Raw genomic sequence first — 24,394 nt, forward strand, 5'->3', positions numbered from 1 at the left:
GAATTGAACAGCCAATCACAGCGATCAGGAGTGTGGGTGGGCGGGGACACTCCCCAGGATGCCGACACCATCTTCCCACAGGTAAGATCGTGCCGGAATTTTAATACGATCACGGCGACTTCGGTCGCAGTGTCGCATTAAAGATATGACGTACCATACCGTCCATGGTGAGACAGGCCCAAGTCACATGGACGGTATAGTACGTCAGATGGCAGAGAGGGGTTAATGATCGTTATTACATCCTTCCAGAAAGTTTCCAAAGCGGAGCATGTTTGCATCATATGAAGCATTTTAGCCGGGGATGTTTAACATCTAGCACATAGGGAGTCTGGTCGAAGCCCTATATCGTGGATAAATTGGGGTGTTCTATTTTGACAGGTGTAATACCTGTAAATGGGAGAATCTATGGGATTCACTCAAAGATAACTGTTGAACTCTTTCCAGTATTTTAGACCACAGCCCCTCTTCAGTAGGGCCTATCATGCCCTCCCATTTTTCTTTTGACCGTATGGGGTGTTTTGTTAATGCAAGGCCCAACAGATACCTATAAAGGAATGAGATTAGCCCCCAAGAGTTATGCGAGCTGGCTATTCTCTGTATTATATTATTTTGAGGCATTCCATTATTTAGGATGAGACCCTCTGACTGATATGCATGTCGTAACTGAAGAAACTAATAAAATTCCATGTTGGGTACTCCATATTCATTTTGCATTTGTGAGAACTCCTTGAGTGAATTTCCCGCTAAAACACGTGTAAATCTTTGTGACTTGAACTTTTTTACTCTGATCACTCGTATAATGCATTGCAATTAGTGACGATGGAGCACTAAAAGGGGAAACAAAGAAATGGGGGCACCACCGAAAAGATAATTAAGGGGATCCAACCTAGACCTAAATAGTACATATGTTTGACAAAAAAGAGAGAAAGAAATAGGCCATAAGCAGGGGATCACCCTGAATAGGACATAGCATATGTAATACAAATTTTATTAAAACGCCAACAGCAAAAATTCTTAAAAGCATTAAAAATGGTCACAAATGTGACACATACACAAATAATACAATGCTCATAATAGAGCAACCCACCTGCTGCCAACTATCACCCTCACCAAGAATGATGCCTATATCCCTAGGTCCAGGTACACAGGATTCTCAATAGGAGAATTAGTGAGCCCACACATACTGTAGGTAATATAGAGCAGAAACACCAATGATATACAAATACAATGAAAAAATGATGCAATTCCAACCCAATAATTACAAAAAACAGTACAAGGGATAATGTAAACCCAAAAAGATGCTGATCACTATGAGGTGTACAAAAAAAGATAGAAATGCACACTAAATAGACCTCGTATGTGTGTAGAGGTACCCCAGCCCAAGATCAGGCATAGGGGGCATCAAGGACCAGATCAGCCAGACCATTAGGGGCTAGAGAGGGTCTAAGTGGACAGAGAAAATCTCCATAACCACCCCAAATGATAACCACACATGCAAATCAGCACAATACAAAACCCATGAGAAGTGAAATGGGGCAGGTAGTGCCAGAGACCCGACGCATGTCGCCACTCTATGTGGCTTCGTCAGGGGTACAGGTTGCCAGTCAGCTGTGTCAATATATATGGTGGCATAATTAGTAGATAGGGAGCAGCTGCGCCACTGCTGACCATAACAGGGTTAACATCCAATATACCTGAGAGTCAGCGGTTAGTCACTGATCCATAGCTATGGCTGACAGCTCACGGCAGCGGCGTGTGACGTCACAGAATGCCAACTGCGCAAGCGTCGGCGTCCGGGAGACAAGGTACGCATCCTGAATACAGGAAGTGAGAGCTCAATATTGCTACTGCGCAGGCGTCGGCGAATAGTAGACACAGCGCGCGTCACGAATAAATAAGAAGGACCAATCAAGAGGGTGCTTGCGGTCATGTGACCGATTAACCCTCAAAGATAAACAGCTCACTTGCTGTGATGATTATCTGCGCACGCGTCGGCGTATAATAAACAGAGCGTGCGTCACAAATAGGTGAAGAGACACAATTAAGGACATTCTAAAGATATGCAGCACATTCACTGTAGTAATTATCTGAGTAGGCGATGACCAAAAAACACTCCCCCGTAGGCGCTCCCGGCCAGAGCGAGACACAGATCACCACTGTCTTACTAGTCATGCAGCTGCCATAGTCACCAATAGACGCACATCGCTGGAGAAAACAATGATAAGGCGCAATACCTGTGATCTAAAGCGCCTGTACTTATACAAAGACCGTGCTGGTCCGGGGCTCAGTTGCCATGATGATCAGTTAAATAAAAAGGACACTTTATGCTCAGCCAACTGGGCGGAGCTGACATGGGACAGTTTATACTCAGCCAACTGGGCGGTGCTAACACTCTCTTATACAGATCTTATAAAAGAGGGACCAAAAGGTAACTATTGCCCTTTTTGTCTATCCCAGTGCTATAATCTGTAGTTATAGGAACGATGACCACAAATAAAAGGATGAAAGAGCTCCTCATCACTGGTGCGCAGGCGCTAAGAAATTAGTCACAAGCACATTTCTAACAGTAGTCAGTTCTAGAACTAGAGACAAGGCGCTACTGCGCAGAAACCAGTATACATAGTCTCACTCATAGCTAGGTTGGTAAAATAAATAGCCAGCTAGGCAGTGGCTGGATAAACCGACCAGATACAAAGTAAGCGGCCCGTCCCCAGACACACAAATACCCAGTGAGCAAGTGTGGACAAAAAGTTACGGATGATAAAGATCTTTATACTCAGCCAAATGGGCGGAGCTAACACATTCTAATACACATCTTATACAAAAGAGACCAGAAGGTAACTGTTGACCTTTTTGTTAGTCCCAGTGCTACAATCAGTAATTATAGGGACGGCGCATAACTCCGTTGGTGAAATAAATAGCCAACTAGGCAGTGGCTGAATAAGCCGATCAAACACAGAGTAAACAGCCGATCCCCCAAACGCACGATTACACGGTGCACAGGTATGGACAACAAGTAACGACATATAAATGATAGAGGTCGCGACATTAGAATGAGCGCAGCCATACCCAACTTATACCAAAGCGTCCCGCTAGTCCCAATCAGGATAAAGGGGCCAAACAGAGGTAAAACAGATATAGTCATAATCAGTTCACGATTTTATTATTATTCTCACACACACCCAAAAGGTCAAGACAGCGTGGAGGAATGAAAGTTCCACACCCAGGGCCCCCAAAAAAAGAGTAAAAACGCCTGTAAGGAATAATAAGCGAGTAATCACCTTGATAAAGCAAAGGACCCACATAGTAAGTCAAGAACTAAACATCTTAAGGGTGGGCGGAAAAAGGATAGATATAGGTAATCACGCCCCACTGTCATGTAGCCACCACAGGAAACCTATAAAGAAAAGTAGTCAAAAAGTAGATGTTATTTAGACATGGGCCATACTATTAATGTCGCCAAGCGAAAAGCCAAAAACATCACTGCTCTAGAGGAGATCTGCATGGAGGAATGGGCCAACATACCAACAACAGTGTGTGGCAACCTTGTGAAGACTTACAGAAAACGTTTGACCTCTGTCATTGCCAACAAAGGATATATCACAAAGTATTGAGATGAAATTTTGTTTCTGACCAAATACTTATTTTCCACCATAATATGCAAATAAAATGAAAAAAAAACAGACAATGTGATTTTCTGGATTTTTTTTTTCTCAGTTTGTCTCCCATAGTTGAGGTCTACCTATGATGTAAATTACAGACGCCTCTCATCTTTTTAAGTGGTGGAACTTGCACTATTGCTGACTGACTAAATACTTTTTTGCCCCACTGTATATATTGACACAGCTGACTGGCAATCTGTACCCCTGACGAAGCCACATAGAGTGGCGACACGCGTCGGGTGTCTGGCTCTACCTGCCCCACTTCACTTCTCATGGGTTTTGTATTGTGCTGATTTGTATGTGTGGTTATCATTTGGGGTGGCTATGGAGATTTTCTCTGTCCACTTAGACCCTCTCTAGCCCCTAATGGTCTGGCTGATCTGGTCCTTGATGCACCCTATGCCTGATCTTGGGCTGGGGTACCTCTATGCATATATGAGGTCTATTTAGTGTGCATTTCTATCTTTTTTGTACACCTCATAGTGATCAGCATCTTCTTGGGTTTACATTATCCCTTGTACTGTTTTTTGTAATTATTGGGTTGGAATTGCATCATTTTTTCATTGTATTTGTATATTATTGGTGTTTCTGCTCTATATTACCTATGTGTGGGCTCACTAATTCTCCTATTGAGAATTCTGTGTACATGGACCTAGGGATATAGGCATCATTCTCGGTAAGGGTGATAGTTGGTAGGTGGGTTGCTCTATTATGAGCATTGTATTATTTGTCTATGTGTCACATTTGTGACCATTTTTAATGCTTTTAAGAATTTTTGCTGTTTGCTGTGTTTAATAAAATTGTATTACATGTGCTATGTCCTATTTAGGGTGATCCCTTGCTTATGGCCTATTTCTCTCTCTCTTTTTTGTCGATCGAGCACTAAAACACTCAAGTGTTCGGTACTCGAATCGAGCAGGTCAGACTCTCGGACGGGTTCAACTCAAGTAACGAGTATAATGGAAGTCAATGGGAAATGCAAGCATTTTCTGGAAAACCCTTACATGAAGTCTGGGGAAGACGCCTGGAAGCATCTCTGACTCCCAGGTCATGCTGGGAACAATGTTGTCAGAGTATTGCGTCACTTTTATGCACTGATAAATTATACAAAACCAAAACATAAAATGGATGTAACAGAAAAAAAATGTTATGAAATATTCTTTCATGTATACAGGAACCATGTTAACCAGTAGATAGAAGAATATTTAGAATTGAGAGTCCTCGGTGGTTGATACCTTTTAATGGCTAACTGAAAAGATAGTAACACATTGCAAGCTTTTGAGACTACTCAGGTCTCTTCATTTAGTTATGTGTTTTTACATAAACTAAGGAATTAGCTCTTCAGACCTTCTGGGGTCATCACACAACACAGATCCAGACCCCAATCAGAGGGCAATAAAACTTTCACACTCTTTATCTATGAACTGTTCCAATATTTGTGTTTCTCCCTCTCCCGTAATGACAATTCTGCCTCATGTCACTTGTCTTATCTATTGTGTTATTTCTGTGGTGTCTTGTGTATAATTATATGATTCTTCAGATTTTGTATTAGTCTAGCCTGATGAAGAGACCTGAGTAGTCTCGAAAGCTTGCAATGTGTTACCATTTTTTCAGTTAGCCATTAAAAGGTATCAACCACTGAAGACTCTCAATTCTAAATATTCTTCTTTCCTGTATAATGACTTGTATATAAAACAAAATTAAAAAGAGAAGAAAAACGCATTCTCCACCCCATCATAGCCGGGCCATCTCTCTCCGTATTTCCCAGTTGCGTACAACTACAGTAGATGACATAGTAGAGGGGGGAAAAAAAAACCTACACCCACCAGTAAATGTAATTTGAACATTTTACTACCTTATCTGGGCATTTAGTGTGTGACATGGTCAGACACATCCTGTTTAATTTATGAATGAGAGACTCTGAATCTCACAAAGCCTATGCGGTCAATGCAAGAATAACTAGAAAGAGGGACTTTCATACACCGGTATTAGACATAAAGAAGGGCCTCATGCATATTCTGTTAAAATTGTTAGGTAGTGGAAATCCTAGACTCATAAAGCCTATGCACTAAGTGCAAGGGCTGGCATATATTAGAAAGAGGGACTGCAATACACCTTGGAAGAAAACAATTTTGAACAAGTACCATATGATGACCCTCTAAAAATTTGGAGAGAGTGACGCATAATGAATATGACACTAGTCACTTCTCACAGCCAAGCCATGAGTCGGAGTGGTCAAGGAGTCCAAAGTCAGAAGCCAGGAGGGTACATCATAAACAGAAGGAAGAGAAAAAAGCTTAGTCAGGTAATGTTCCGTGGTCAGAGCACCAGGAGGTAAACGGATCAGAGCTGAAGGGGTTAAATAGGCAGATGGTCAGAACGAACTCCAAAGTCAGGCAACAGATCAAGCAAACAGAACACAGGGCACAGTAGAGCACAAACCTCACAAGATGAATGTACGTCGGGCAGTGGTCTAGGAGAAGCTGTTAAGTAGGCATTGCAATTACCCGGGATAGTGAACACCTGAGACAACCGACGCCTCCCAGTCACAGATTGGCTAGTCGAGCTGTCAATCAACACTCAGACAGCTCAGCACGCCCCTGTACCAGATTGGATGGCCATGCTGTCCATCAAATTACTGACAGATTCAGCACACCCCTGTACCATATTGGACGGCCGAGCTGACACTAACTGCATCCCAGACACCCTGAGGGGTGGAACCGTGACAATGACCCATTAAAAGATGTAGAGAGAGCGTCACATAATGACCATTTAAAAATTTGAAGCATAATAATCCTTTAAAAATGATCCGAATGAGACTCATAATGACCCTGTAAAAATTTAGAGTAAGGGCCGAATGATGACTGTATAAAGATTTTGAGTGAGGGCCGCAGGAAGACCCTACATTTGAATTGGCTTTATGTTCCACAGCTGCCATCCAGTGTAGTTCAGAAGTCTGCGCTAATCCAGGCATTGTAAATATTGAGCGAGAGCATGACGACCCTATAAAAATTTAAATAAGGGACAAAATTATGACCATGTAAGAAATTAGAGTAAAGGCCATAGAAAAACCATATAAAGATTTTGAGTGAGGGCAGCATGATAACCCTGTTGACCTGTTGGAGGAGGAGTACAAGAAAAATAAGAAACAATGAACCGTATATTTGAATTGGCTTTATGTTCCACTGATGTCATCCGTTCGGGTTGAGAAGTCTAAGCTAATCCAGGCCTTGTTCATTTTGATAAGCGTCAGCATTTTCAGTTGACAGGTGGATGCAACTATCAGTTATTATGTGCCCATTGGCACTAAAAACTCGCTGTGACAAAACGTTAGTGGCTGGGCAGGCCAGCACCTCCAAGGCGTTGAGGGATAGTTCATTCCTTGTGTTCAGCTTGGATATCCACTAGCTATAGAACGCAGAGGAATCATGGAGGATGCTGGTATGGTCAGCTAGCTCCTTCACCATCTTCCAAAACTTTGGCCTCCTTGTCAGACTTCCCCACACATCAGGGCATGGGCACTGGGAGGGTCTAATGAAACTGTCCCAGACCTTTGATAGTGTTCCCCTGCCTCTGTTGGACCTGATGTGCATCTCCCTAGTCTCTCCTCCTTGGTTGTCCAAAGAACTATGGCCTCTGCTGCCAATGTTGTCAGATAGGAATTTTTTTTTTCTAACTGTTCGAATAGGTTCTTTTGGTATTGCACCATTTTACTAGCCCTCTTCGCTATAGGAAGGATAGATGGAAAGTTCTCCTTGTAGTGTAGGTCGAGAAGGGTGAACAAGTAAACAGTGTTGGCCACAACGCATATAAGGCGAGGGTCACAGGAAAGGCAGAGGGACGTAAAGTGAGCCATGTGTGCCAGATTCCCAACAGGCACACATGATGCCAGATTCCCTGTTCCCACCAGGACAACTCTCCATCTTCAGCCCATCCACGCTGAACAGACGAGATGAAGCTGATATGGGTAGCACCCTCTGTAGCGCAGGCAATCATCTCCTATTCCTGCTCCTCCTCCTCATTATCGCCAATCTGTGATGAGAAGATGAGATGAGGGTAGGCTAGGTATTATCAACCTGTTTACATTCCTCCTCTATTTCCACCTTCCATATGCAAAGCTTTCTCTTTTACTGTGAGCAGCAAGCGTTTGAGTAGACAAAGAAGCGGAATGGTTATGCCGATTATGGAGTCATCGCCGCTCACCATTTTGGTTCATTTCTCAAAGTTTTGTAGAACCTTACAGATGTCAGACATCCATGCCCACTTGTAGGTTGTAATGTGTGGAGGCTGACAAGTATACCGATGGGCATATTGTATCTGGTATTCAACTACTGCCCTCTGCTGGTCATAAGCTTTGCCAACATTTACAATGTGGAGCTCCAGCGCGTGGTCAAGTCACACACCAGTCGGTGAGCTGGCACTTGCAAGCGCTGCTGCCGCACTGCCAGAGCGGTGGCAGCTGTAGCTGACTTGTGAAAATGAGGGCAAACACGGTGTACCTTCACAAGTAGCTCAGGCAAATGTGGGTAAGTATGTGTGCGATGTTTGCTAAGCTTCAGAGCCGCCACCATGTTATGGCCATTATCACATAAGATCATGCCTGGTTTTAGGTTCGGCTGCGAGAGCCACCGATCTGTCTGGTCTGTTACAACTTTCCACAACTGTGCGGCAGTGTGATGATTTTGACCTAAACAAATTAGTTTCAGCAGACCCTGTTGATGCTTCAGTGAGGCAGTGCCTCCATCTTGTGAGTGATATGGACAACGTGCTCACAGATGACAATTCGGAGATGGAGGAGGAGGAAGGGGTGCAGGAACTGGTGTAGGAGGTGGAGGAAACACTGATGGAACTAGAGCCTGCAATCCTCGGTGTCAGTAGCACTTGTGCTGTACCAGGGTCAGAATCAGCTCTGGCCCCTACAAGGTTCACCCAGTGTGCAAATGTCGAGTCCATGGCCACAAACATTTGTCCACGTGTCAGTCATTAAGTGGACATTCTTAGAAACTGCATTGGTCAGTGCAAGGTGATGTTATGGGACAAGTGCTCGTGTAATGCGGGAAGGCACATCAGTAAAAGAGTGGCGGCTGGGGATTGAGTACAGTGGTATGGCCATCGCAATGAGGTTACACAAAGCTTCAGTGTCCACGAGCCTAAACAGCAACATTTCCAGGGCAAGCACTCTGTTTAGTGTTGGGCCTGTGGGTAGGTATTTTATTTTCCATTCCAAGGCCTGAAGTAAAGAAAGCTGAACGCTATGCTGGGACAAGGAATTAGACGTGGTTGTTGATGGTGTTTGAGAATGTAAAAATAGGGGGGGAAGCCAGCACTGCTTAAGGTTAGAACGCATGAATTGAAGTGCATATGCACATAATATCCAGCTGTATTCAAAAATGAGACATTTGGCAAAAAAAATTGATCAATTCAATTGAGCCACCCCGCCGCGCCAAGGCAATCTCATGTGGGGGGTCCTACTCTACATTTATAATAAATACTGTGCCATTACGGCCTCCTAAGAGCATGACCACATCAAGTGCAATCTGTACCTAAACTTTGCTGGATCGCTCCCATGAAGCCAGATGAAACAAGTGCAGATGAAGGCCAACCAGGTCTGAACACAGACATATCAGGATTGACCTCCACACATTGCCCAACCAGCAAACATAGATGAAGGGCGATATTGGCCCGGACACAGGTGCACAATTAAATAAAGCTTGGGGCAGGGCGGGGCTGCCGTGTGTGTGCACAGCAGCCTAGATCCATCATAATGAACACAGAAAAATTTATAGCGGACATAGCCAAGCGTGCACGGCAGCAGTGGTGGTGAGCCACAAACCAACAAGAAAATAGGGGGGGAAGCCAGCACTGCTTAAGGTTAGAACGCATGAATTGAAGTGCATATGCACATAATATCCAGCTGTATTAAAAAGTGAGATATTTGGCAAAAAAATTGATCAATTCAATTGAGCCACCCCGCCGCGCAAATGCAATCTCATGTGGGGGGTCCTACTCTACATTTATAATAAATACTGTGTCATTACGGCCTCCTAAGAGCATGACCACATCAAGTGCAATCTGTACCTAAACTTTGCTGGATCGCTCCCATGAAGCCAGATGAAACAAGTGCAGATGAAGGCCAACCAGGTCTGAACACAGACATATCAGGATTGACCTCCACACATTGCCCAACCAGCAAACATAGATGAAGGGCGATATTGGCCCGGACACAGGTGCACAATTAAATAAAGCTTGGGGCAGGGCGGGGCTGCCGTGTGTGTGCACAGCAGCCTAGATCCATCATAATGAACACAGAAAAATTTATAGCGGACATAGCCAAGCGTGCACGGCAGCAGTGGTGGTGAGCCACAAACCAACAACAAGAAAATAGGGGGGGAAGCCAGCACTGCTTAAGGTTAGAACGCATGAATTGAAGTGCATATGCATATAGGAGGCCGTAATGGCACAGTATTTATTATAAATTTAGAGTAGGACCCCCCACATGAGATTGCCTTGGCGCGGCGGGGTGGCTCAATTGAATTGATCAATTTTTTTGCCAAATATCTCATTTTTGAATACAGCTGGATATTATGTGCATATGCACTTTAATTTATGCGTTCTAACCTTAAGCAGTGCTGGCCCCCCCCCCCCTATTTTCTTGTTGGTGGTTTGTGGCTCACCACCACTGCTGCCGTGCACGCTTGGCTATGTCCGCTATAAATTTTTGTGTGTTCATTATGATGGATCTAGGCTGCTGTGCACACACACGGCAGCCCCGCCCTGCCCCAAGCTTTATTTAATTGTGCACCTGTGTCCGGGCCAATATCGCCCTTCATCTATGTTTCCTGGTTGGGCAATGTGTGGAGGTCAATCTTGATATGTCTGTGTTCAGACCTGGTTGGCCTTCATCTGCACTTGCTTCATCTGGCTTCATGGGAGCGATTCAGCAATGTTCAGGTACAGATTGCACTTGATGTGGTCATGCTCTTAGGAGGCCGTAATGGCACAGTATTTATTATAAATGTAGAGTAGGACCCCCCACATGAGATTGCCTTGGCGCGGCGGGGTGGCTCAATTGAATTGATCAATTTTTTTGCCAAATATCTCATTTTTGAATACAGCTGGATATTATGTGCATATGCACTTTAATTTATGCGTTCAAACCTTAAGCAGTGCTGGCTTCCCCCCCTATTTTCTTGTTTGAGAATGTGCACAGACAGGCGCAGGCAGGAGGTATCCGCATCAGCGTCCTGGACAGGGGATTGGGAAGCATATAGCACAGAGTAAGAGGCAGTTGTGTCACCCGTAGACACTGATTATGGATCCAGAGGTGCATTGATGAGATAAGCCTGAGCATGTTAGTGGTGGTCAGGTTGGTAGTGGTTTGGCCTCTGCTGATCTCATTAAGGCCGGTTTCACATTTGCGTATGGAGGAGCTGCGGAGGGCAGCGGACTTCCTCTGTGAAGTTCTGCCCACGGCCGCACCTACTCCGGTTAGCTCCGCCTCCGTCGGCATGCGGCCTGCGTACCCTATCTTTAGCATTAGGTACGCAGGCCGTGACGATGTATGCGGATGCATCCGCATACATCGGCATGGCCTACATACCTAATACTAAAGATAGGGTACACGGGTCGCATGCCGACTGAGGCAGAGTTGACCGGAGGAGGTGCGGCCGTTGGCGGTGCTTCACAGAGGAAGTCCACAGCTCCTCTATAAGCAAATGTGAAACCGGCCTAAAGCCCAGGTTGCAAATGACAGCTCTTTTATCGCCCACACTTTCTTTAAACAAAACTGGGAAACACCTAATCATTGACTTGGGAACTCGCCACGTGTGGTTGATCTGGGATACAGTTGCCTGCCTTCTCCCTCTGGCCACCCCACTTGTTCTTCCTACTTGTTGCGATGCTGTGGATGTCTCCCCCTCTGCGCTGCTGTCCTCACTCAGCATGGCACCTTCCCAATATGGGTCAGTGACTTCATCATCCACCACCTCGTATACCACTTCCGCATTCTTGTCCTCCTGACTTATTAATGTAACAAATGGGAAACTGGATCTGAGCAGAAAAAGTAAATTAATGTGCATGCAAAATGTAATTGCATATGAACACATGACCTTTACACAGAGAAGACCAAAAGCAAAACACAAAACAAATATCCTGGAATAAAAAAGTAAAAAAATATATTGCAAAAATTGCATGAAGGTAGTAATAATAGTAATAATAAGGGTATTTAGTTAACATAATTTTGATCAAAATAATGTAGAAGCCATCCCGCCACGTCACGGCAACCCTTGTGGGACAGTCCTAACTCTTGTATTTAAAACCTTTCCACTTGTCAAGTGACGTAAATGTGAACAAGGACAGAGGGAACCCTTATTATTACTATTATTACTACCTTCATGCAATTTTTGCAATATATTTTTTTACTTTTTTATTCCAGGATATTTGTTTTGTGTTTTGCTTTTGGTCTTCTTATTAATGTAACAACATAATTTGTTGGTAACTGTGCCTCATCATGATCTACATCTTGAGACACTAAATGCCATTCTCCACTTCTCCACCGTTGTCTTCTTCGGACTGAGACAGCTTAACCCTTTCACGACATGTGCCGTACTAGTACGGCGCATGTCGCGTCTCTCCCTTTGATGTGGGCTCCGGCGCTGAGCTCACATCTTTTCCGGCACGTCAGCTGTTTTGACCAGATGACATGTGCCCGGAACAGCCACGGGTGGAATCGCGATGCACCCGTGGCTATTAACCCATCAAATGCTGACAGCGGCATTTAATATGCATTTCCAGCAATCACACCGGAAATCTGCCCATCTGTGACCCCAGTCATGTGATCATTGGTCACTGATTGGTTGACATGACAACCAGAGGTCTCCTGCAGACCTTTAGGCTAGGTTCACACGTACCAGAACTCTTGCGGAAATTACCGCGAGAATTCCGGAATTCCATTCCGCGGGAAAATCGCATTTTAAATTCCCGCGATTTTCCAGCAGAAAAACTAGCATTTTGCAAGCGTAATTAGCTTGCAAAATGCTAGCGTTTTCCAAGCGATCTGTAGCATCGCTTGGAGAACGGATTGACAGGTTGGTGTGACCAACTTTTTACTACTGAGGCCACCTATGCAGCATCAGTAGTAAAAGATAAAATGTAAAAAAAAATAAAAAATGGTGTTATTCTTACCTTCCGACGCCCCGCGCAGCTTTCCCAGTAATCCTTTGCTAAAATGCCCGCGATGGCGTCCGTTCTCGCGGGATCGCGTCGTCTCGCGGTAATTCACGATGACGTCACGTGAATGACCGTGAGACTTCGCGATTCCGCGAGAACAGACGCCATCGCGGGCATTTTCGCAAAGGATTACTGGGAACGGGAGCGTGGAGAGAGGCGGGAAGGCTGCGCGGGACGTCGGAGGGTGAGAATAACAATATTTTTTATTTTAAATTCTATTTTTTACAGGGATATGGTACCCAAAGCCCGGAGGACAGTCTCCTCTCCTCCGGACCGTGGGTACCATCCGCCAATGTTCTGCTTACTTTCCGCATGGTGTGCACAGCCACAAGCGGAAAGTAAGCGGAACAATGCATTCCTATGGGTGCGGGATCGCCGCGATTCCGCAAATTAATGAGCATGCTGCGGTTTTTACCGCGAAGCGATTCCGCAGCGGTAAAAATCGCAGCATTAGTACAGCATTGCGGAATCCCATAGGAATGCATGGGATGCTTATTTTTCGCATTTTCGCAGTTAAAACCGCTGTGGAAACGCGAAAAAAAATGCCACGTGTGAACTCAGCCTTATGGTTATCAATGCCGGATTGCTATGAGTGCCACCCAGTGGTCGGCGTTTTGGGTGGTTTTTTGGATCCTAACCCGGTGTCTTTTGCCTGCTATACTTACTGGTAAGTGCTGCCTTTCATATATTAACTCTTTATGTGGTTACTTTCACTTGTGTATTTGGTATTTCTATCATATGAAGTAACTCTCTGCTGATATATTTACTCATATAGCCGGCAAGTCACACTGGGGTTCCTCTCCTCATTTCCATCCTTGTGCATCTTTTATAATTGCATGTTTGTACTTTTTTACATTTTATCATGTGTTGTTAATAAAATATAATATTTTCACCTGTATAGTCCCGTTTCCTCCTCTTCTTATATTTACAGAAGAGAAAGAAGGTAGACACAGCCAATAAAATATCAAAATTTTAGGAAGGCAGCAGTATCATTACCCTCAGTTTCTCTTAGAGGCCCCATTATAATATTTTTCTTCAAATGATTTTCTAACTTTTCAGCACTTTATACATAAGCTGTCATTAGACTTTTGAGTTTACAGATGAGGACAGGCAAGAGTCAGTACCTTCTAATTTCAGAAGGTAGTTGGATCCTCCAGGTTGTAAGCTCTTTAGAGGAAGCGGTTTCAACGCCCAAAGTAATTGGAAATGTTTAGAGTGGAGGAACATGTACAGGATCTAATCGCAAAATGGTGATCACATGATTGTGTTATGTTTGGATTACACCACCGATAAAGCAATGAAAGCTGATGAATGAGAAGAATCTGTGACTTCTATGCATTTATTGTTTACTACTCACCTGGGTAGTCATATGAGGTAACTTCCTCTTTAGACTCTATAGTAATGTGGGTCAGATGTTTACCCTGAAACAAATATTTTAAAAGTCACAGACAGATGGAGAAATCACATTTATGATCAGTTCTAATCCTGCCATCTCCAGCGTTCTCATTACCCAAGTATAAAACATATAATACTGATGGATAAAACAAGACTGAACATAAGACCTTCACAGCCATCTACACATCATAAAGAAGATCTCATGACACCACCTCGCCATTTACCTGATGATCCCGAGGAACATTTTCAGTTTCTTGTTTACAGTCCTGTGGAAGAAGAGGATGGGGGCATCTCTTTGGTATTGTCCTCTTTCTAAATAGAACTGGAGGAAACACATACAGGGAATGAATTCACTTGATGCAGCAAAGCAAACCTACTTATCTATCATATCCTCCCTGTCTCACAACCCTAAACAGCTATTCCACACCCTCAATTCTCTCCTGCGTCCCCTAGCACCTCCTCCCTCTCCACTCATCTCAGCTGAAGACTTTGCCTCGTTCTTCAAACAGAAGATTGATAACATCAGGGAAAGCTTTGGCCGACAACCCCCACAACCCCTATAGCTAACTACTCAGCCCTCCTCCTCCAAAACCACCTTCTCCACCATTATAGAAGACCAACTTTCCGCCTTACTCTCGAGATCACATCTCACCATCTGTGCACTTGACCCGATCCCATGCCACTTCATCCCAAACCTCACCACAGTCTTCATCCCAACTCTAACCCATCTGTTCAACCTATCAATAACAACTGGTATTTTCCCCTCATGCTTAAACATGCCACAATCACACCCATCCTCAAAAAGTCCTCTCTTAACCCATCATCTGTAACTAGCTATTGCCTCATATCACTTCTCTTCTTTGCCTCAAAACTACCAGAACAACATGTCCATTTCGAACTGTCCTCCCACCGCTCTTCCTGCTCCCTCTTCGACCACATCACTCTAATGAAACTGCCCTAACTAAAGTCACCAATGACCTGCTGACTGCCAAAGCCAAGCGACACTACTCTAACCTCCTTCCCCTGGACCTGTTCTCTGCCTTTGACACAGTGGACCACTCCCTATTACTACAGACCCTCTCATTTCTTGGCATCACAGACTGGGCCCTATCTTGGATCGGATCATACCTAAAAGACCGGACATTCAGTGTCTCCCACTCACACACCACCTCCTCACCTCGCCCCCTATCTGTTGGGAGTCTCGCAAAGTTCAGTCCTAAGGCCCCTGCTCATCTCTATTTACACCTTCGGACTGGGACAGCTCATAGAATCTCACGGCTTTCAGTATCAACTCTATGCTGATGACACACAGATCTACCTCTCTGGACCAAATATCACCTCCTCACTAACCAAAATCCCACACTGTCTGCCCCTATTTCATCCTTCTTCTCTGCTAGATTTCTAAAACTTAACATGGACAAAACAGAATGCATCATCTTTCCCCATTTCACTCGACTCTCCCAACAAACTTGTCCATTACAGTAAATGGCTGCTCACTCTCCCCAGTCCCACAAGCTCGCTGCCTTGGTGTAATCCTTGACTCTGATCTCTCCTTCAAACCACATATCCAAGCCCTTTCCACCTCCTGCCGACTTCAACTCAAAAAACATCTCCCAGATCCGTACATTCCTCAACCTAGAATCTGCAAAAACTAGTGCATGCCCTAATCATCTCCCGTCTTGACTACTGCAACCCACGGCTGTGTGGCCTCACCTGTAAAGGTACTGTCACACTTAGCGATGTACCAGCGATCCCGACCAGCGATATGACGCGGTCAGGATCGCTGGTACATCGCTAAGTGGTCGCTAGTGAGCTGCCACACAGGCAGATCTCACTAGCGACATCGCTGGGAACGGGGGTCGCTACTTACCTGTCACACCAGGCGATCCTGCATCCTCCCGCCCGGCTCCACGCGTCGCTCGTCCTCACAGCAGGAAGCGCCGCAGGAAGCTGACGACGAGAAACAGTCCTGAACGTTCTCGCGTGATCAGCGATAACCAGCGGGGGAGCGGGTCGCTGGTAAGTATCAGACACAGCGATATCGCTAGCAATATCGCTATAACGTCACTAGTTATAGCGATATTGCTAGCGATATCTCTTAGTGTGACATGCCCTTAACACTTTTGCACTCCTCTAATCTATCTTAAAATCTGCTGCCCGTCTAATCCACCTATCCCCGACCTCTCCTCTCTGTCAGTCCCTTCACTGGCTCCCCATTACCCAGAGACTCCAGTTCAAAACCCTAACCATGGCATACAAAGCAATCCACAACCTGCCTTCTCCATACATCAGTGACCTCGTCTCCTGGTACCTACCAGCACGCAACCTCCGATCCTCACAAGATCTATTTCTCGATTCCCCTCTTATCTCTTCTTCCCACAATCGCATACAAGATTTATTCCGCGCATCCCCCCTCCTCTGGAACTCTCTACCCCAACATATCAGACTCTCACCTACCGTGGAACCCTTCAAAAGGAACCTGAAGACCTACCTCTTCCAACAAGCCTACAATCTACAGTAACCACCGATCCATCAAACCGCTGCATGACCAGCTCTGCTTTCACCTATTGTATACTCACACATTCCTTTTAAATTGTGAGCCCTTGCAGGCAGGGTCTTCTCTCCTCCTGTAACAGTCGTGACTTGTATTGTTTAAGATTATTGTACTTGTTTTTTAATATGTATACCCCTCCTCACATGTAAAGTGCCATGGAATAAATGGCACTATAATAATAAATATAAATAATTCTTTACATACAGATATAATTATAGGCCGTGTCTATTTAGTCATGTCTATTACCTGGTGATGTGAGGGGGTGGGGAACCACCATCATGACGTCCTTGTACAGATCTTTGTATCCTTCTAAATACTCCCACTCCTCCATGGAGAAGTAGACGGTGACATCCTGACACCTTATAGGAACCTGTCACATACAATGACACCATCATCCCCTGATCCCTTCATAGTGATACTGTATAATTTCTCAGCATTCCCAGCAGTGTCACCTCTCCAGTCAGCAGCTCAATCATTTTATAGGCGACTTCTAGAATCTTATGGTCATTGATGTCCTCATGTATCAGGGGGTGAAGTGGAGGCCCCGTGATTGGGCTCAGGGGTCTTCCCCATCCCTCAGACACAGGGTCCTGACAACGCTTACTAGAGGTCTTCTTAACTACTGTGTAATCCTAGTTATAGAGAGACATATTAATAAATCTCACTGCAGACATTTCCAGAGTCCTCACCTCTCCGGTTCTGTCCATCTGCTATTCCCATAGATAAGAATGATGTAATGTGACATCATCAGAATTTCTCACCTCTCCAGTAAGCCAGAAGAGGATCTCTAGGTTAAATTGTAATAGCCTCTCCGCCATTCTTTTCTTGTCCATATCCAACCTTGATGGGTAAATCAGAATAATTGTCTAAATATACAGGCCATGGATGCACTTGGGTGGGCCATTTATAAAGTTGAATCCAAAATGGCCGACTTCAAAATGTTCGCCATGGTCACCACCCATGCTGAAAATTTTCCCCCTCCCATATACTAATGTGCCACAAAACAGGAAGTTGATATCACCAACCATTCCCATTTTATTTAGTTGTATCCATATAAATGGCCCACCCAGGTGTATCCATTTAAATGGCCCTTGATATGAAGAAGATGAGACCAATGTAACATCATAAAGAATCCCATAATACAAATACTGGAGATGATAAGAGAAAACATATGAAGAGATATAATTTGAAGATGCTTTATTATCTAGTCTAGTATGGATTGGGATATCAGTTGCTGACCAAGTCATCTCCTCCATGCTCCAAATCACTGGCTATGACGGTCATAGGTATCTCAAATTTGTTGGGACTGACAAAGAAATACAGAGGCTGGTGGAGGATTCAAGCAGTGGTGGCACAGGAGTGTGGAATCATGTGTTATTATGTTTACTCTATTTTGATTTTTTTCCCTGACTTCTACAATAAAACCTATATGCTTTAGACTACACATCAAACAAAAACAAAATAAATGGACATGAACCCACAGCTATGTAGAAAATCACTAAATCTTTTACAGGTAAAAGAAGTCTAGGTCCAAAAGATGAACATATCAGTTTCAATTGCGTCGTCCACAGCCCATCACCAGAGGAAGGCAGGGCTGGCGCTATTCCAGCAGGAGAGGACATGGGTCGGTGTATGGCTCTATTTCCCATCAGTGTTATTGTTGTATATATACAGCTAACAAAGAAACCCCCTAATAGATCAATATCTATTAAACCAATTAAAAACAAACCCAAGTAATACGAGATATAGAAAAACACACTATGGTGAGGAGATATGTCGGCTAATATCTGTAGACAGTGGAAATAGATGCCCAGCTAGTAATGTGTATAGATGAAGGCTTTTTTACACTATATGAAAAACTAATCACAAAGAATGAATTTGAATTTATGGCACCTAATTGTCACCATTCCCACTTTTTATGTTCTTCATAAAGTTCACAAAGGGTTGGACCCACTTAGAGGAGGAAAAAACCTAAATTATACCCTACTTAAAGTAAAATGCAAAAGTGCATATAAATAACAGTTTGATATAAAAAATAATGTAAAATCCATCTATGCTTTCGGTTCTTGTACTCAGTGCACATAAGGGTGAGGCCTCCCTTTCTTTGAGCAGGACATTATGTTTATACAGCTTCCCATTGCTGGGTGTCCATAGCTGGTGTTTGGCCCTGCTTGGCACTTTTTCACATTGAGGTCATCTTTGACAAATCTTCAAGACACAAAAAGTTTGTTATATGTGCGGTTCATCAACTCGTCTAAACTGTCCACACCGGCAACCAGGGCTGTGGAGTCGGTAAGCCAAACCCGCAACTCCGACTTCTCAATTTTCCTTACACCGACTCTGACTCCGCCTATGCAGAATCAGTAGTAAAAGATAAGATGTAAAAAATAAAAAAAATAAAAAATACTGTTATTCTCACCTTCCGGCGTCCCGCGCAGCCTTCCCGCTTCTCTCCACGCTCCCGGCATCTTCCGGTCCCAGTAATCCTTTGTGAGAATGACCACGAGACGTCATCGCGGTCATTCTTGCAAAGGATTAATGGGACCGGAAGATGCCGGGAGCGTGGAGAGAGGCGGGAAGGCTGCGCGGGATGCCGGAAGGTGAGAATAACAATATTTTTTATTTTAATTCTATTTTTTACAGGGATATGGTACCCATAGCCCGGAGGACAGTCTCCTCTCCTTCGGACCGGGGGTAACATCTGCAAATGTTCTGAACTTTTTGCATAGTGGGCACAGCCACATGCGGAAAGTAAGCAGAACAATGCATTCCTATGTGGGCGGAATCGGCGCGATTCCGCAAAATTAATGAGCATGCTGCGTATTTTACCGCGATGCGATTCCGCCGCGGGAAAATCTGCAGCATTAGCACAGCATTGCGTAATCCCATAGGATTGCATGGGATGCTGTTTTTTTGCGTTTTCATGGCAAAATCGCGTGTTTAAAATCACCGCGAAAATGCAAAAAAAAGCTACGTGTGAACCCAGCCTTAGAACTCAAAAAACTGTATAAATTGTAAATATGTAATACACTATATAAAATCAATTACATATATATATACACAGTATATATATATATATATATAAAAAACACTATGTAATAAGCTATGTAAGTGGCAAAAAACAGTTTTCAACAAAAACATACTAAATAACATTTGTGCAGTCTATGAATTTGTTCTAAAAAATAGAATTGCCTCCATCAGATCCTCCTTCATAGATGACCTAAAATCTGACCTAATAATTTTAAGGCCAGAGAACAACCTCTCTACACTAACTTGGGTTGGAGGCAAAGCCGTAACCACGTGGGCAACATCTCTAACAATTTCCAAGTATAAAGGAATTGCCTCATGCACAGTCAGTTTTGATGAACGGTTGAATTTTTCTATTTCTTTGAGCGCATGTGAAACATTTTGCTGAAATATGGTCAATCTACTAGCTAAAGGAGAACGAGTGAAATCTTTTTCCTTGCGGCAACGCTTTGCCTGCTCCATGTCATCCAAATACTTGTCAAAGTCAAAAGCCTCATCTGATGAGGATGAAGATATGGCAGCAGTAGCACTGTCAGGACCCAAGTCCTTTTGCGCCTGGCAGTCCTCCTGTAGGCCACTCATCCTAACTGCTAACTCAGTCAGAGCTTCTTTTCCTTTAGTAAGCTGTTGATCATCAAGCAATATACGATGACTTGGGTCCACATAAACAGCTGCCAGAAAAATTTTATTTTCCCATAGCTGTGTCTCTCTCCGTTTCATTGAAGCAGATATGCCATCTGCGATTAAACCTCCTCTTTGGGACAGGCAAAATAGCAAGTTTTTCCACTCCCTTATGAGAATGTCAGGAGTTAAATCCTCAGCTTGTAATTTTTTTAGTCACGGTAAATGGGTGATTAAGCAATTCCTTCTATTCAGCCACCTGTGTCCATTGATCTTCATTTAGGGTTACCTGAGGATTCGTCATATCTATAAGAAACGGTTTTAGTTCAAGCAATCGCTCAATCATTAAGTAAGTGTTGCCCCACCGAGTGGCTTGATCGACAATTGCCCCTTTCTCAGCACGTCTCTTCAACATGGAATCAATTTTAGGGGTTCTGGCAGCAATAACCAATTTCCTCACTTTTCCAATCAGATTTCCAGCATGTCCCTCTTGCAGACTATCTCTTATTGCCAGCTGCAGTGTGTGCACAACACAGCGCATGTGATGAACCTTCAACAAGATCATCTATTTCTAAAGTATAATTTTGCTGTTCTGTTGTAATATCTGTTTGTTCCTCAGTTACATGAACAGGACTGTGGCCTTCCATCTCAAACAAACTGAATCCTAAATTTTCTTCTAGCTGCTGTTCACCTTCATTATTATCATTCATCAGATTAATTGTACTTTTCAAGTTTGAAGCATTGTCCGTTACAATAGCCCGAACCTGTTCTTGTGTGACTGTAGCCTTAGAACAGGAATAGAACAGCCATTTATAGGACATTTCATAACTTTCCCAAATTCCTATGAAAAAATATTCAGCACATTCTGCATTGAACTACTGTACCCAATTTATTATATATTTTAGGAGTCGGTCCATTTTATACCCTCAAGCAAAAAAAGGAAGCACACTGCAGTGCCAAACCATGCAAACATGAAAAATGAATAATGGATTGCATCACTGCATTAGAAATATGAAAAATTGAGAAAGTTTAGCGCATAAAATGGCCAAGTTATGTGTACTTGGAAGCCACGTTAAGGCATTTCTCGTTTTCCAGCTCCCTATTCTATGCCAATCCTCACCAAGACTGTAGTCTCCATCTGATTGGGAACCTATGAAAAATCCTCTGTTGGGACTGAAGTCTATATCTCTGTGGAGGGGAAATGGCCCTGGTCTGATTAAAAACGCCTGCAGCTAACAGGTGGAGTGCTCAGTCAGAAAGTGAATGAATACAAATTTCAAAAACTGACCGTCACATCCAAGCATAAGCCTAGTGTGAACAGGTGCTTAATCTAGAGTCAACAAATCATATACATGCAAGCAAAAAAGGAAGCTTGGCCATTTTATGCGCTAAACTTTCTCAATTTTTCATATTTCTAATGCAGTGATGCAATCCATTATTCATTTTTCATGTTTGCATGGTTTGGCGCTGCAGTGTGCTTCCCTTTTAGCTTGAATGTATATGAGTTGGTGAGTCTAGGTTAAGCACCTTTTCACACTAGGCTTATGCTTGGATGTGATGGTCAGTTTTTAAAATTTATACAGGGCTGGTTAGGGAGGGAATTTAGTCATAAGTACATGCATGCTGCTGGGATGGAGGCCTGACGGGTTCCCTCTAAGAGAAAAATAAATAGCACAGTTTTAGCAAAAGAGAAAGAACGTTCTCCATTCTTGATGAGGACAGAGAGAAGACATCTTCTATATATCTGAGGTAACAGAGAGACGACATCCATTATTGTATCTGATGCAGAAAGACAGAGGCAGAGAGCCTCCTCCATTATATCTGGGCCACAGAGGGGGAGACTTGTGTTCCCCATAGACACCTCCCAATATATCGCCATGACAGCAGGGGCCTAACAATGGGGTCCGAGAACGAGGTCATTAAATTATAAGGAGAAAACAACAAGGTAAAATCCAGCTCCATTCACTAAAGATAAGTTGTTCCTCTTCTGGGATAATCTGTCCCCAGAATGTCTCCATTCCATGTACAGCTCACACCGCAGATAACAGCCCCTCATACATCTATAGCACCGGCCCAGGGCCACATCTCCAGACCTGGGAACCTGACCCAGGAGGTCGGTGCTGTGTCCCGGGGTCATCTGTATCTGCACCAGGAGTGGGGGAAGGGAGGATTTATTTATTAGGAGGAGGGGGGAGACATATTGTGGGGGCAACTTGTACTATCATAATGTGTGTGGGGGGGATGGCGATACTGGGGGAACATTATACTGTGTGTGGGGGGATGGCGGTACTGTGGGAACATTATACTGTGTGTGGGGGGATGGCGGTACTGGGGGAACATTATACTGTGTGTGGGGGGATGGCGGTACTGTGGGAACATTATACTGTGTGTGGGGGATGGTTGTACTGTGGGAACATTATACTGTGTCTGGGGGATGGCGGTACTGGGGGAACATTATACTGTGTGTGGGGGATGGCGGTACTGGGGGAACATTATACTGTGTGTGGGGGGATGGCGGTACTGTGGGAACATTATACTGTGTGTGGGGGATGGTGGTACTGGGGGAACATTATACTGTGTGTGGGGGATGGCGGTACTGGGGGAACATTATACTGTGTGTGGGGGATGGCGGTACTGGGGGAACATTATACTGTGTGTAGGGGATGATGGTACTGTGGGAACATTATACTGTGTGTGGGGGATGGTGGTACTGTGGGAACATTATACTGTGTCTGGGGGATGGCGGTACTGGGGGAACATTATACTGTGTGTGGGGGGATGGCGGTACTGGGGGAACATTATACTGTGTGTGGGGGGATGGCGGTACTGGGGGAACATTATACTGTGTGTGAGGGGATGGCGGTACTGGGGGAACATTATACTGTGTGTGAGGAGAAAGAAAGAGGCACTGTACTGCGTGAGGAATACAGGTTTCCTCACTTCCTGTTTTCCACAGTTGGGTTGTATCTATCAGAGGAAGAGGAACAAAAACATTATTGATTTTTATAAAATGACAAATAAAAACACCAAAATTGTTTCAGCACTGAAGTGGTTACTGCCCCCTGTGCCCAGTAACGGAGGGGTTACCGCCCCCTGTGCCCAGTAATGGAGGGGTTACCGCTCCCTGTGCCCAGTAATGGAGGGGTTACTGCCCCCTGAGCCCAGTAATGGAGGGGTTACTGCCCCCTGTGCCCAGTAATGGAGGGGTTACTGCCCCCTGTGCCCAGTAATGGAGGGGTTACCGCTCCCTGTGCCCAGTAATGGAGGGGTTACTGCCCCCTGAGCCCAGTAATGGAGGGGTTACTGCCCCCTGTGCCCAGTAATGGAGGGGTTACTGCCCCCTGTGCCCAGTAATGGGGAATCTCCAGCACCTACCTCCTCCTGCAGAGCCGCACTCCACATATATGGCTGCTCTGTGCGCACAGGACCTGGGATGAGGTCACAGGAGGGGAGGAGTCAGGGGTCACATGATCAGGGGCCTCAGTGTATGCAGGACTCTGCTGTGCTGGTTGTCATGGTGCTGGATGAGGGGAAGTTTCTGTGTGGGGTCAGGAGGGGTTTACAGGGTGGATGTAGCAGAGCCGCGTGTGTACGAGGTGTACGGAGCAGAGCCGTGTGTACGAGGTGTACGGAGCGGAGCCGTGTGTGTACGGAGCAGAGCCGTGTGTGTACGAGGTGTACGGAGCGGAGCCGTGTGTGTACGAGGTGTACGGAGCAGAGCCGTGTGTGTACGAGGTGTACGGAGCGGAGCCGCGTGTGTACGAGGTGTACGGAGCGGAGCCGCGTGTGTACGAGGTGTACGGAGCGGAGCCGCGTGTGTACGAGGTGTACGGAGCGGAGCCGCGTGTGTACGAGGTGTACGGAGCGGAGCCGCGTGTGTACGAGGTGTACGGAGCGGAGCCGCGTG

General features: G+C 44.7%; 1 protein-coding gene across 4 annotated transcripts in view; it reads right to left on the bottom strand.

Annotated features, from left to right (window-relative positions):
* The window catches only part of LOC141052945 (uncharacterized), a 110,631-nt gene that overhangs the window by 29,193 nt on the left and 57,044 nt on the right, over positions 1-24,394 (bottom strand). The window contains exons 2-6 of one of the 4 annotated variants that reach the window (XM_073550282.1): positions 17,601-17,679; positions 17,292-17,471; positions 17,086-17,209; positions 14,510-14,607; positions 14,248-14,311 (exon numbers count right to left, since the gene is read on the bottom strand). In XM_073550282.1, the coding sequence (XP_073406383.1) occupies positions 14,248-14,311; positions 14,510-14,607; positions 17,086-17,209; positions 17,292-17,471; positions 17,601-17,679 (545 nt within the window). Of the gene's footprint in view, positions 1-14,247; positions 14,312-14,509; positions 14,608-17,085; positions 17,210-17,291; positions 17,472-17,600; positions 17,680-23,862; positions 23,905-24,394 lie in introns of those variants that run through there. The other 3 variants (XM_073550283.1, XM_073550285.1, XM_073550284.1) reach the window with 3 other exon arrangements.

This window comes from Dendrobates tinctorius, unplaced genomic scaffold (genome assembly GCF_039654945.1).
Source record: "Dendrobates tinctorius isolate UK_male_01 unplaced genomic scaffold, ASM3965494v1 ptg000164l, whole genome shotgun sequence".
Taxonomy (NCBI): domain Eukaryota; kingdom Metazoa; phylum Chordata; class Amphibia; order Anura; family Dendrobatidae; genus Dendrobates; species Dendrobates tinctorius.